General features: G+C 40.8%; 1 protein-coding gene across 1 annotated transcript; it reads right to left on the bottom strand.

Annotated features, from left to right (window-relative positions):
• Positions 1–9,588: 9,588 nt before the first annotated feature.
• LOC128691507 (uncharacterized) lies at positions 9,589–11,677 on the bottom strand. The gene is made up of 5 exons (XM_053780359.2): positions 11,552–11,677; positions 11,177–11,444; positions 10,369–10,410; positions 10,219–10,254; positions 9,589–10,106 (listed from the first exon to the last, which is right to left on the bottom strand). Exons 1-5 carry the CDS (start codon positions 11,552–11,554, stop codon positions 10,000–10,002), a joined length of 456 nt encoding a protein of 151 aa, XP_053636334.1. The 5' UTR covers positions 11,555–11,677; the 3' UTR covers positions 9,589–9,999.
• Between the last annotated feature and the right edge of the window lie 3,513 nt (positions 11,678–15,190).

Genomic DNA, 15,190 nt, shown 5'->3' with positions numbered 1-15,190 from the left:
CAGGCACAATAGCGTCAACAGGCCTACTCCTCTCTCCCTCCTCGGGCATTGCCCTCTGGACCATGGGCACTTAAAACACACTGCCCGTGTACCATGAACCGCAGTCATAGGGTCAACAAGGCCTACTTCTCTCTCCCTCGCTGGATATGGCCTTCCTGGGCCAGGGCAACCTAAAGACACTGCCTGTGTACCACGAACTGCAAATAAACAAAGAAGCCTCCAAAGAGTATCATGAACCCCGCTTGCACAAGCAGACCCACGCATTTATTCTATTTTATAACAAATCAATAACAACCCTCTTACTGTTTACGAACATTGAAGACCTGTCAAGCAAGACCAGCTTAAAACTAGCAAAAGCCGTCACTGAAGCAATCTTCCAAACAGGATCCTGAACAATGAGGAAATAAATAACAAAATGTGGGTGGTGGAGGAGTAGCCCTTCTGGGAAAGAAAACACTGAAACTAAGAAAAAACAAATATAAAAGAACATAAGACTTACAGAACATGATGAACGAAAAATAACAACCATGCACCAGCATCAAACGCAGCTACAATAAATTCTAGGAAACGGAATTACGGCACGATATATCTGTAATAAAGTTGGTAGAATTACCTACAATATGTAAAGTAAAAGGACACAAGTGCAACTAATGTGACATTTATTGTGGCAACGTTTCGCTCTCCAGGAGCTTTATCAAGCCATTACGTAATGGCTTGATAAAGCTCCTGGAGAGCGAAACGTTGCCACAATAAATGTCACATTAGTTGCACTTGTGTCCTTTTACTTTACACGATATATCTGGTAAAACAGGTGGGACATGCACCTTTGACATTCCAAAAAATGCTGCACCCACATGACAGCAGGAGAGTGCAACTTCCCCTCCTGTAACTTATTTCACACAGAAATGTGTCACTCATCAATCCACGAGAAAAAATGCTACAATGAATACTGCCAGGCACATCAAGAAATGACAATAATTCTACACCAAATGAAAACACTTCTGGAGCAGAGGCACGGACGTTGGCCTCTACTCCAGAGCAACAGAAATTAGTGCCAGCAAATAAAACCCTCCTAAATTCCACCAATATAACGACATTTGTCTTTGCAAACATACAGGGTCTAAAGCCACCAGAAAAAAAAAATCCCAATATCCAGGGATTGCTCACAGAGTCAAATGCAATGTTTGCGGCATTCACAGAGACCCACGTAAAGGATCATTATGTCAACGAAATATGGATCCCAGGTTATAACCTATTCCGATGGGACAGACTAAACAGGCAACAAGGGGGGTAGGGTTGGTCTGTACGTCACAGAGTCGCTCATTTGCACAGAACTACTAAACACCTCAAATGATGTAGCTGAAGTTTTGGCGGTAAAGATTGAAAACCAAAACCTTGTCATTGTGGTAGTATACAAGCCTCCAGATGCAACTTCCCAGCAATTCCAGGAGCAGCTTATGAAAATTGACCACTGTCTGGAAAATCTCCCAACTCCTGCCCCAAACATCTTACTGCTAGGAGATTTCAATTTCTTCTCTTTTGTCAATTCTAAGGGAAAAACATCTTCCAGTATTGGGCCTCTACTTAGGCGGGATGGGATATACAGAGCTGACAGCCAATAAATGAGTGAGATACTAAAGTCCCAACATAACTCAGTGTTCAGTGAACCACTGCCCAGACTAAGGGTCGACAATCAAAATGAATTCTTCATGAACGAAACCCAAAATTTTGCCATCTCAAAAATCTCGGATATTATCCTAAGTCCACAAGACTTTGAAGAGGCAATAAATGACATTGCCCATGCACTCTGTCCCAGGCCCAAACTCATGGAACTCCGTGTTCATCAAGAATTGCAAGAAGCCCTTATCACGTGCCTTCAGCATTTTATGGAGAGTGAGCATGGACACAGGGATCATCCTACACACACTAAAAACAAGAGACATGGCGCCACCCCACAAAGGTGGCAGTACAGCAATTACAAAGAACTACAGACCGATAGCACTAACATCCTATATCACAAAAATCTTTGAGAGGGTTTTAAGAAGGAAGATCGCCAACTACCTAGATACCTAACCTAGATACACAACCCAGGGCAACACGGGTTTAGAGCAGGTAGTTCCTGCCTGTTCCAGCTACTGGACCACTATGACAAGATCCTGGATGCTGTAGAGGATAAACAAAATACAGATGTAGTGTACACAGACTTTGCAAAAGCTTTCGACAAATGTGACCATGGTATCATAGCACACAAAATGCGTGATAAAGGAATAACAGGAAAAGCTGGTAGATGGATCTATAACTTCCTGACTTATAGAACACAAAGAGTAAAGTCCCAGGCAGCGATGGTAAAAAGCTCTGCTCCACAAGGCACAGTACTCGCTCCCATTCTATTCCTCATCCTCATTTGTGACATAGACAGAGATGTAAGCCATAGATAGCTCCGTGTCTTCCTTTGAGGATGACACCCGGATTACCATGGCAGTGACGTCCATCGAAGGCACTGCAACACTCCAAGCAGACATCAACCAAATATTCGAATGGGCCACTCAAAACAATACGAAGTTCAACGAGGAGAAATTTCAACTACTCAGATATGGGAAACTTGAGGAAATTAAAAATGTATCAGGGTATACGACAAATTCTAACCATACAATTGAGCGGAAAAGTAATGTGAAGGACCTGCGAGTGATAATGTCAGAGGATCTCGCCTTCAAAGACCACAACAATGTATCTACCTCATCTGCTAGGAAAATGATAGGATGGATAATGAGAACCATCAAAACTAGGGACGCCAAGCCCATGATGATTCTCTACAAATCGTTTGTTCTCTCTAGGCTGGAATACTGCTGTACACTAACGGCCCACTTCAAGGCTGGCGACATTACAGACCTGGAAAGTGTACAAAGAACTTTCACGGCACACATAAGTACGATAAGGTACCTAAATTACTGGGAACGGTTAAAGGTCCTTGGTTTGTATTCCCTGGAACGCAGGCGAGAGACTTACATGATAATATGCACTTGGAAGGTCCTTTAGGAATTGGTACCAAACCTACACACGAAAATCACTCCCTATGAAAGCAAAAGACTCGGCAGGAGATGCAACATTCCCCCGATGAAAAGCAGGGGTGCCATGAATACACTGAGAGACAACACTGTAAGTGTCCGGGGTCCATGACTGTTGAATTGCCTCCCAGCATACATAAGGGGGATTACCAATAGACCCCTGGCTGTATTCAAGAAGGCACTGGACAAGCACCTAAAGTCAGTACCTGACCAACTGGGCTGTGGTTCGTACATCAGCTTGCGTGCGTCCAGCAGTAACAGCCTGGTTGATCAGACCCTGATCCACCATGAGACCTGGTCTCAGACCGAGCCGAGGGGGCGTTGACCCCCGAAACCCTTTCCAGGTAAACTCCAGGTAGGAACAAAACTTTAGTGGCTAACATCAACATCCCTTTCTCTCTCTCTCTCTCTCTCTCTCTCTCTCCCTTCCCCAGAGGGTAGAATACCCAGTCAGAAATATAACATAAATAACGCAGCAGTAGTACATATAGTGGAAAAGGCAGCAGGGGGAACAAATAGGATTGGAGCCAATTTGAAATTTACAACAGGCTAAATATAAATTTAGACTGAGAAAACGGAACACAGATGGTTCACAGTAAACAAGGTGAACGGAATTCCCGACTTATCAGTGAAGAACTCTCCAATTTAGCACATTAATGAACAAATGAAAACGAGTGAGGGTAACACGCCAGTGAGGAGAGATCTAGTATTCTCCAAAAACAGCTTTGATATAGAAAAGATTGAAAGAGTGACTAACCACTGTCTACCAGCCTTTGACATCATCACACAGTAGGGTTCAAATCATGCAGGAAAAAAAGAGAAAAGGAAACCCCCTCATAAAAAAAGCTTTTCCAATTGTATATGAATATTTCTGAACAAGACAAGATATGAAAACGAATCCAGGAAAAAAAAAAACTCAGGAAACGAGAAACTTTCTTATAATATAGTCAGGACACAGCAGAGATGCAGCTCCTGCAAGGAAAAGATGAGAAAAAAAAAAGGACAACTTATAGTCCAACATGTACTGTGAGGCAGAAAAGAAAAAAAAAGGCAAAACAAAAATGTCGAAAATGCAGAATTCCCAACACCAGAAAATCTCTTCACACAGATGAAGACAGCAATGTGCTGCAAGATGATCTCTGCTAGTCACAGAAATGGTCAGTGATGTAATTGTTCGAATTAAAACACCGATAAGGTAATTAAAATGGGAGAAAGTTCAAGGAGACAGAATAGAGGACACCGCATGAGCGAGGCTCAGCAAGAGGAATCATATGAGAGAAATTTTGCAGCATTGTACGACAACTGACAAACTTATAAAATGCATTCTGAAACTCAGACAAAGAATCATTTAAGGCCCATTATACAACATACAACAGATCAGCTCTTGAATGCACAATGCCAGGATAAAATTATCTATCAGTCAAAAATAAGGAATATTGGATGGATGAAGGAAATTTATCTAAGGTCTCAAACTGACCACACTGTGGATATGTCATCTATATATCACAAGCAAAATTAAATGAGAAGTAATGTATGCTGTAATAAGTCAGTCTCAAAGCATCACTAGTTATGCCAAATTATTGACAATAATCTTCACCCTTTAAATTTGTTCCCAAACTTTTTCAGCTTGTTACCCAATTTAACATGCCACATAAAGCATGTTACCCCTTTCACAAAATGTTGTTATTATTGATATATATGGCTAAATTAAAACACTTGAGATATTTTCTTTTATTTATTGTATTTGAACATTGTGCATCTCTAATGACTATTACCAAAGATGTCAAGAACATCAGTGGGATGGATGGAGTTGCATACTTGAAGCTAGTTTAGGAATTCTTGGCTTCGTGGTTGAAAGTGCCAGCCTGGCATCGTTTGCAACATTCAAGCGAGTCCTCTTTTTTTGTTTTCATACCCAGCACAGTTGAGAAGCCCTTCTCGCACAGATACGTTGTTGAGAATGATACCAACAACTTCAAGGCTCTCTTTATATACTAAGACAAAGTTAACAATAATCCTCATACCGGGTACCGCATTGTTTTCTTGATTTTCAGAATTCATAACTTTTTTTCTGTCACCCCTCCATTACCCCCGAAAAATGGTTAAATTACCCCCAGGGGGTAATTTACCCCCAGTTTGGGAACCACTGCGTAGTTAGAATCAATAAAACAAAATTGAGAGAACTAGCTAACGTTACTGATTACTTATTTTATTTTACTAATTATATTATTTGTTGAAGGTAAACATTTGCTGTATCCTGTTGTGGTTAATGTTTGCATTAAACATTGGAAATGTTTGTAATAGAGCATATTAATCTGATTTAATATCTGGCTGGGTTATTGGCTTTGTACATTGTGAAGCCTATGACCAGCAAAGGGATGGGGAGTTATTGTATCTGTCTTTATGAGATGATCTCAGTTCATACCAGATATTGTATTTTGTAGATAAATGTACCACTTACAGCATTCATAATATATATTAAAAATCACTTAACCATTTGGGAACATTTAAAGTATGCAGATTTAGGCACATTTCAATAACTATACATATTAATCACATCAATGTTCTCTGTGAATCATTATGAATTCTCTCTGAATTACCGTTATATTTACATGTTATTGACATTTAGACACTTAGAACATAGCCAAGAGAAGTAGAGTAAGTCATTTCTTCGTCATACAACTGATATATGAACTACTGTTGGTTCGATTCCCAGGAAGGGCGAGACATGCAAGCAAGTCTCCTTACACCTACTTGTCCTTATTCCCACCAGGAATAAATGAGTGTCTGGGTGTTTGTCGATTGTTGTGTCTCACCCTCGGTCACGGTACAGTAGATGGGGCTGAGCTTTGAAATGAGCTGAGGAAGGATAATTCCTCTCGTCTTGTAACTTAAAATGAGTGAATAAGTATGTTCAGTCGGAATTAACTAATTTATTAGTGTTGTCTTCCAATTATGTCCTTGAATTTGTATTGATAAAACCACTGGATAGCGAAACGTCTACAATAAAGATACCCAGATGTTGCACATGTGTCTAATTTTTCACGCTTTTATCCAGTCATTTTTTTCACTCGTTGTTTACAATTTGTTTTAACTTTCTTAAGAAGTAAAGTTACTGGGCTCTGATGGAAACGTGTTGTAGCAAAAGTTGACATATTTCACTTGTAATGCTGACAGTCTCTCTGCTGATTTAATTTGTAGATTTCTGAATGATGCAATAAGTTATGCTCCGGAATCAGTGCAGCGACGACCTAGCATACTGAACGTGATAATTGGTAAAAAATAATGTGGCATTTTTTAACATGGACCTCAAAAATAAGATATAGTATTTGTGGTAGTAAAGATAGTAGTAGTGGTTATATTAGTAGAAGTAGTGTAGTAGTGGTTATATTAGTAGTAGTGGTTATATTAGTAGAAGTAGTGTAGTAGTGGTTATATTAGTAGTAGTGGTTATATTAGTAGAAGTAGTGTAGTAGTGGTTATATTAGTAGTAGTGGTTATATTAGTAGAAGTAGTGTAGTAGTGGTTATATTAGTAGTAGTGGTTATATTAGTAGAAGTAGTGTAGTAATGGAAGTTGTAGTAGTAATAGTAGTCTTGATAGTAGTTGCAGTAATAGTAGCAGTAGTAATAGTGGTGTTAGTGATGGTGGTGTTAGTGATAAAGGTGTTAGTAATAGTGGTGTTAGTGATGGTGGTGTTAGTGATAAAGGTGTTAGTAATAGTGGTGTTAGTGATGGTGGTGTAAGTGATAGTGGTGTTAGTGATGGTGGTGTTAGTGATAGTGGTGTTAGTGATAGTGGTGTTAGTAATAGGGGTGTTAGTGATGGTGGTGTTAGTGATGGTGGTGTTAGTGATGGTGGTGTTAGTGATAGTGGTGTTAGTGATGGTGGTGTTAGTGATAGAGGTGTTAGTGATGGTGGTGTTAGTGATAGTGGTGTTAGTGATGGTGGTGTTAGTAATAGTGGTGTTAGTGATGGTGGTGTTAGTGATAGAGGTGTTAGTGATGGTGGTGTTAGTGATAGTGGTGTTAGTGATGGTGGTGTTAGTAATAGTGGTGTTAGTGATGGTGGTGTTAGTGATAGTGGTGTTAGTGATGGTGGTGTTAGTGATAGTGGTGTTAGTGATGGTGGTGTTAGTGATAGAGGTGTTAGTGATGGTGGTGTTAGTGATGGTGGTGTTAGTAATAGTGGTGTTAGTGATGGTGGTGTTAGTGATAGTGATGTTAGTGATAGTGGTGTTAGTGATAGTGGTGTTAGTAATAGTGGTGTTAGTGATGGTGGTGTTAGTGATAGTGGTGTTAATGATAGTGGTGTTAGTGATAGTGGTGTTAGTAATAGCGGTGTTAGTGATAGTGGTGTTAGTAATAGCGGTGTTAGTGATAGTGGTGTTAGTGATGGTGGTGTTATTAATAGTGGTGTTAGTGATAGTGGTGTTAGTGATGGTGGTGTTATTGATAGTGGTGTTAGTGATGATGGTGTTAGTGATAGTGGTGTTAGTGATGGTGGTGTTAGTGTTAGTGGTGTTAGTGATAGTGGTGTTAGTGATGGTGGTGTTAGTAATAGCGGTGTTAGTGATGGTGTTAGTGATAGTGGTGTTAGTGATAGTGGTGTTAGTGATAGTGGTGTTAGTGATAGTGGTGTTAGTGATAGTGGTGTTAGTGATGGTGGTGTTAGTGATAGTGGTGTTAGTGATAGTGGTGTTAGTGATAGTGGTGTTAATAATAGCGGTGTTAGTGATAGTGGTGTTAGTGATAGTGGTGTTAGTGATAGTGGTGTTAGTGATAGTAGTGTTAGTAATAGCGGTGTTACTGATAGTGGTGTTACTGATAGTGCTGTTAGTGATAGTGGTGTTAGTAATAGCGGTGTTAGTGATAGTGGTGTTAGTGATAGTGCTGTTAGTGATAGTGGTGTTAGTAATAGGGGTGTTACTGATAGTGGTGTTACTGATAGTGGTGTTAGTAATAGCGGTGTTAGTGATAGTGGCGTTAGTAATAGTGCTAGTAATAGTAGTAATTGTGGCATATAAAATCCATACTCTTCTTGGTGACCTGGTTAAGAACCGGGCCCCGGGGGCACTGACCTTTTTGGTTAAGAACCGGGCCCCGGGGGCGCTGACCTTCCTGGTTAAGAACCCTGCCGCGGGGGCGCTGACCTTCCTGGCTAAGAACCGGGCCCCGGGGGCACTGACCTTTTTGGTTAAGAACCGGGCCCCGGGGGCGCTGACCTTCCTGGTTAAGAACCCTGCCGCGGGGGCGCTGACCTTCCTGGTTAAGAACCGGGCCGCGGGGGCGCTGACCTTCCTGGCTAAGAACCCTGCCGCGGGGGCGCTGACCTTCCTGGTTAAGAACCGGGCCCCGGGGGCGCTGACCTTCCTGGTTAATAACCGGACCCCGGGGGCGCTGACCTTCCTGGTTAAGAACCGGGCCGCGGGGGCGCTGACCTTCCTGGTTAAGAACCCTGCCGCGGGGGCGCTGACCTTCCTGGTTATGAACCTGGCCGCGGGGGCGCTGACTTTCCTGGTTATGAACCTGGCCGCGGGGGCGCTGACCTTCCTGGTTAAGAACCCTGCCGCGGGGGCGCTGACCTTCCTGGTTAAGAACCCTGCCGCGGGGGCGCTGACCTTCCTGGTTATGAACCTGCCCACGGGGGCGCTGACTTTCCTGGTTAAGAACCCTGCCGCGGGGGCGCTGACCTTCCTGGTTAAGAACCCTGCCGCGGGGGCGCTGACCTTCCTGGTTATGAACCCTGCCGCGGGGGCGCTGACCTTCCTGGTTAAGAACCTGGCCGCGGGGGCGCTGACCTTCCAAAAATCCTCCATGTATAACATTTCCTATAAAATGTTCTCAGACATTTTCTCAGCGCACCAGTGGGTCATTTTCAAGAACTCTGTCAATCAAACACAGGAAGTAGAGGGGGGTGGGGGAGAGTTTTGTAGTTGTTCTCAAGAGATAACCTTGGAGTGTACAGAAAGTTTCACTGCTATCTGTCCTGTCTATGTACTCCATCTACTTTAAATGTCCAGATAGATAACATCACTTAGAACAGATTCAAGGTTTTTTCCAAGTGGTCTGTGGTGGCGACGAAAATACTTAAGTAAATATAACTAAATGGATAAATAAACAACGAAACAAAGCTCATTCGTGTATTAACATATTAATAATACAAGAAAGACATTTGGCTGTTGGTATAAATATATATGTAGTAACGAGAACTACCTAAACTATGGTATGACATGTGGTGCTGACCCATGGCTGGCCTTCCACGCCTGAACATAGTTTTCGTGCCACACACACACACATGATTTACTTACATATAGTCATGGGGGAAAACATGTATTTTTAAATCAAATCTACTCTTAATATAGTAGTATTCTATACTATTATATTCAATATTTGATTTACATATACATTATGTTTATATTTATATATATATATATATATATATATATATATATATATATATATATATATATATATATATATATATATATATATATATATATATATATATATATATATACTGTATATATTTACATCTGGACTCTGGCTGGACGTGGGTTCGACTCCAGGCCAGCCCATGAGCAATTCATTTATTTAAACAGAGTCTATCTAAAAAATGGAACTAATTACTAAAATTATTTTAATTGCCTCATTGTTTCTTTGCTTAGTGTTAAAAATTACTACAGAAAATAATTTTTTTCAGAGTCTGAGAGAATAAATAAAATTTGTCTCTTTGCGATTATATATCTTAGTTATAGATAGAAATTTTAAAAATGCAGTATTATTAGCAATGATCATCCGATACTCTCAGAAAAGTAAATGAAAAGATAACATTAATAAAAGAACATGATCACTTCTCAGCCGTTATATTCCGGTAGCAGTAATGATCACTGAAGAACACTCATGAACTTCATCAGGACGCGGCTCCAAACGTCTTACTTCCTTCCAAAGCCAAGTCCACCAAATTTACCAAGTCCGCCGAGTCCACCGAGTCCACCAAACTTATTATATCCTCCCTTTCCACCATATCCTCCATAACCTCCTGCAACCAAATACGTTAGTCATGAGAACATATAATAAGACATTGTTTATCTTCATGTGAATAAGATATAATATTGCATTTGTCATACGATAAACATGAAGGACAAATTTACCGAATCCGCCCAGGGAACCATATCCTCCGTGACTTCCTGCAAGCAGAGAGGTGAATCATAAGAACAACCAGAGAACAGCCTTTTGCGTAAATGTGCATAAAATATATGTTATGTAGTGTCATACAAGGTAGTCGGGTGTTAGAGTCTTACCGTAGCTGTCGCTCAGCACGAAGGTGTGACCTTTCTCGCCGCCTGTGGAATAATGAAAGCAATATTACTTTCACGTTTATGTATTCCTTAGCAAATAATGTAGTGAAATGATGAACACAAGAGGCACAATGCCGTAACTGGAGCAAAACATTAATAACTCGCACGTAGGAGAAGGAAATTTATGACGACGTTTCGGTCCGACTTGGACCGTTATTCACACTAGTTAATGGCCCAAGTCGGACCGAAACATCGTCATTTGTTTCTTTTTCTTATGTGCAGGAAATTTGTATAATGAAATTATATAATATAAGATAAGATAAGATTTCGTTCGGATTTTTAACCCCGGAGGGTTAGCCACCCAGGATAACCCAAGAAAGTCAGTGCGTCATCGAGGACTGTCTAACTTATTTCCATTGGGGTCCTTAATCTTGTCCCCCAGGATGCGACCCACACCAGTCGACTAACACCCAGGTACCTATTTTCTGCTAGGTGAACAGGACAATAGGTGTAAGGAAACGTGTCGAAATGTTTCCACCCGCCGGGAATCGAACCCGGGCCCTCCGTGTGTGAAGCGGGAGCTTTAGCCACCAGACCACCGGGCCACCACAAAAAATATGCAGGCAAATGTTACCAATATTATCTATTTCGTTCAACAACTGAGACCTTCAACAGTCTGCTGAAAAATTTCAGTTATAGGTCAATATATAGTACTTATCTTGGTTTTATTTTCTCAAATGGGTTTCTTTGTGCTATTAATATTTTTTTTTTTAAATTTGTGTCTAGAGTGGAAAAAATATGTTATGCTTACCAAATCCTCCTTTGTATCCTCCACCAAAGCCGCCTAGACCACCATATGCCTTCCCGCCGCCTCCGTATCCTCCAAATCCACCACCAAGGCCTCCAAGTTTACCAAGGCCACCAAGGCCTCCAAGACCAAGCCCTCCAAGTTTACCAAGGCCTCCAAGGTGACCCAGTCCTCCAAGATGACCAAGTCCTCCCAAGGGGGAAATGCCCCCAATGAATCCTCCATAAGAAACACCAGCCGTCACGGCCAACATCATCACTGACAGGTAACGCTAATAAGAAAAAAAAAACGGTGTTAATAGCATTAAATACGATGCCATACGATATATTGTTCAACTGTTTTTTTCCAAACAGGTTCTCACTAAGTATATGCTCGTACCATGGCTGCAGGACTTGAGGGTTTGAGGAGCAGGACAATGTGATGGTTCAGGTTGGGTGTCCAGGACTTTATATAGGACAGGTGGCTTCTCCCGCCTGCAGTAACCTTCAGGACGTAGCACCCCGCCATGCCTGTGGTTTGAGTCAGTATCAAAAGTGGTAGGTAACATGTGAAGGGAAACAGTAATGGTAAATAAGAATATTTCGTGGTGCGTGAAGGCCAACTCACTTTGGGGCATCCGAATAATCATATATGACAGTCGAGATCTGGTCATGGGAATCTTTCGGTAATTTTAAACTTTTTCCAGTTATCGTGATAGATGAGTATGAAAAAAAATGATCTTCCCGGTTATAATAACAATGATCTATTTTAAATAATTCAGTATTATGACGCGCATCGTTTCTGACGAACCATAAGTTAACTTTCACTGTAACTCTTAATTATATTCACAATGTATTGATCATATCTTCAGTAGACTATATTTAAATGAAGACAATATAATTACAGGTAACTATAATGAAAATATTATCACTAATATTTATACTAAATTCATTTATTTTTACACAGTTGCATACATTTACATAAATAAAGGCGACCAGGCCGGTGGTCTGGTGGCTAAAGCTCCCGCTTCATACACGGAGGGCCCGGGTTCGATTCCCGGCGGGTGGAAACATTTCGACACGTTTCCTTACACCTGTTGTCCTGTTCACCTAGCAGCAAATAGGTACCTGGGTGTTAGTCGACTGGTGTGGGTCGCATCCTGGGGGACAAGATTAAGGACCCCAATGGAAATAAGTTAGACGGTCCTCGATGACGCACTGACTTTCTTGGGTTATCCTGGGTGGCTAACCCTCCGGGGTTAAAAATCCGAACGAAATCTTATCTTACTTTGCTACCATTACAATACACAATATGCAGAAAAAATCTGTGGAAGAGTTAACTGGAGCTCAGACATTTCTTTTATATTTCTTGTATTTTTTTTTCATCTTTTTACTCTCTTCCTTTAAGAAACAGCACACTGTGTATCATTTCTAGATCAATTCCGTCTTGCTAGTGCAGTATAGAAGAGACATTCGTTGTGCTGTGCCTGTGGCTTCAGCTGCGGCTCTAAAAGTCTTAAGTCTGAGAGAAATGCACAACATGCCAGTGACTTTCTTCTATGCTTAACAGTATTTTATTACATTTAAATTACATTTTGTATACTGCAGAAAAGAAATAAAATTGAACTGTGTTAACATCTCAGTTCAGCGCCTAAAAGATTTTGATTTAACATTAGAAAAGTGTAAAGGCTTGTTTCCCTATAGTTGCCATGTATACAGTATAGTTGCCATGTATACAGTATAGTTGCCATGTATACAGTATAGTTGCCATGTATACAGTATAGTTGCCATGTATACAGTATAGTTGCCATGTATACAGTATAGAGTAATGTATATGTAGTAAATGGTACAGTAGTCATGCAGTAACAGTTCTTCGAACATATTCTTAATGTTTTTTTTACAAATGTTTATATGCATAAGATAAAAGCAATGAATTTCAATTTGTTATCTAGGTGGTAGGACTAAAAATTTACATTTGTGTTTATATATAAGTGAGGAATAAGAGAAAGCTGCCTTGAATCATGTCGTGGGGAATATCAGTTTTTAAAAGAGTACATGAAGTAATGTTTCAATGTAAACAGAGTTTCTATAGTGTACAGTGACTCAGACGTCCCGTTGGTCAATGTTGCTCCACCTGCATATTCATTCTTCTCGAGTTTACCTGGAGAGAGTTCCGGGGGTCAACGCCCCAGCGGCCCGGTCTGTGGCCAGGCCTCCTTAGGTCAGTGTCCCAGGATGCGACCCACACCAGTCGACTAACACCCAGGTACCCATTTTACTGATGGGGAACATAGACAACAGGTGGAAAGAAACACGTCCGGAATCGAACCCAGGCCCTCACCGTGTGAAGCGAGAGCGTTAACCACCAGGCCACCAGAGCCCCTTCTTCTCGAGTAATTTGTGAATTATGTTTTTTTTGGAGACCTGAATCAATGTCGGCAGATATTTAAGATTTGTGTGCTAGATTGTCTTGTAATTTAACGATTTGTTTAAATTTTTAGTTTTTTTTTTTCTATTGGCAAGCTTCATCTGGTTCTATAATTGTTATTTCAGAAAGATCCTATTACAGAAGGCAGATTACAACCATCATGTTGCCACTGTAGGCTGAGTACACTGCATCATGCTGTCACTTTAGGCTGGATACACAACATATGTTGCCACTATGGGTTGTGCACGTAGAATCATATTGCCACTATAGGCTGAGTACAAACCATCATGCTGTTACTGCAGAATGAGTACACAACATTATACTGTTGCTTTAAGCAGAGAACACACACACACACACACACACACACACACATACAACAGGCCTAGTGTCTAATCGACATGTGCCTAGGACAAAATGGTAACTAACACACACACACACACACACACACACACACACACACACACACACACACACACACACACACACACACACACACACAAACACACACACACACACACACACACACACGTCAAGAACGTCAAACACGTCAAGAAATTAGAGAAAGTGCAAAGGTTTGCAACAAGGCTAGTTCCAGAGCTTAGGGGAATGTCCTATGAAGAAAGGTTAAGGGAAATCGGTCTGACAACACTGGAGGACAGGAGGGTCAGGGGAGACATGATAACGACATACAAAATACTGCGTGGAATAGGCAAGGTGGACAGAGACAGGATGTTCCAGAGATGGGACACAAAAACAAGGGGTCACAATTGGAAGTTGAAGACTCAGTTGAGTCAAAGGGATGTTAGGAAGTATTTCTTCAGTCATAGAGTAGTTAGGAAGTGGAATAGTCTGGCAAGTGATGCAGTGGAGGCAGGAACTATACATAGTTTTAAGACGAGGTATGATAAAGCTCATGGAGCAGGGGGAGAGAGGACCTAGTAGCGGTCGGTGAAGAGGCGGGGCCAGGAGCTGAGTCTCGACCCCTGCAACCACAATTAGGTGAGTACAATTAGGTGAGTACACACACACACACACACACACACACACACACACATTTGCTGTTACAAGGCACAGATCACTCTTTGATGTTCCTCGTGTCCATCTCACACTATGCAAAAACTCAATGCACATAAAAGGCCCTAAAATCTGGAATTCATTACCTGTGAATATAAAAGAAACACTGTCTGTTTATAAATTCAAGTCTCTTCTCAAAAATCACTTACTCACCCACAACTAAATAAATACTGAATAATTGCATCTCATAAATTGTATCTCATATATGTATCTCATTATTGTATCTCATAAATGTCAACCTGTGATCCAATCAAACTTTGTTATTATTTAACTTCATTACCTAACATAATACTCCATTCTACTGATTACACAACAACACAGTAATGACCATATGACCTGTCTTTGTAATACTCATTTGTACTAAATTGTTATCTGTTTACAATATTTTTTGTACCACTGAATATATCATTGCTTAGTTAATCTTAAGTTAATTTTAAGCTGCCCATAATGTTCTACATACAAGGGACTTTGGCATGTTGCACTTTAAAAATTGTATTCCTCGTACTTCTCTGTATCATGTTCAAATTAATAAATAAT

Source organism: Cherax quadricarinatus, chromosome 26, assembly GCF_038502225.1.
Source record: "Cherax quadricarinatus isolate ZL_2023a chromosome 26, ASM3850222v1, whole genome shotgun sequence".
Classification (NCBI taxonomy): domain Eukaryota; kingdom Metazoa; phylum Arthropoda; class Malacostraca; order Decapoda; family Parastacidae; genus Cherax; species Cherax quadricarinatus.
The sequence above is the reverse complement of the archived record's forward strand: the minus strand, read 5'-3'. Positions and strand labels throughout refer to the sequence as shown.

Excerpts from the sequence above, each read along its gene's own strand:
- LOC128691507 (XM_053780359.2), bottom strand. Across the intron at positions 10,411-11,176 it reads AGGATACAAAGGAGGATTTG|GCGGCGAGAAAGGTCACACC; the intron begins GTAAGCATAACA and ends ATTATTCCACAG. Across the intron at positions 10,255-10,368 it reads CGTGCTGAGCGACAGCTACG|GAAGTCACGGAGGATATGGT; the intron begins GTAAGACTCTAA and ends CTCTGCTTGCAG.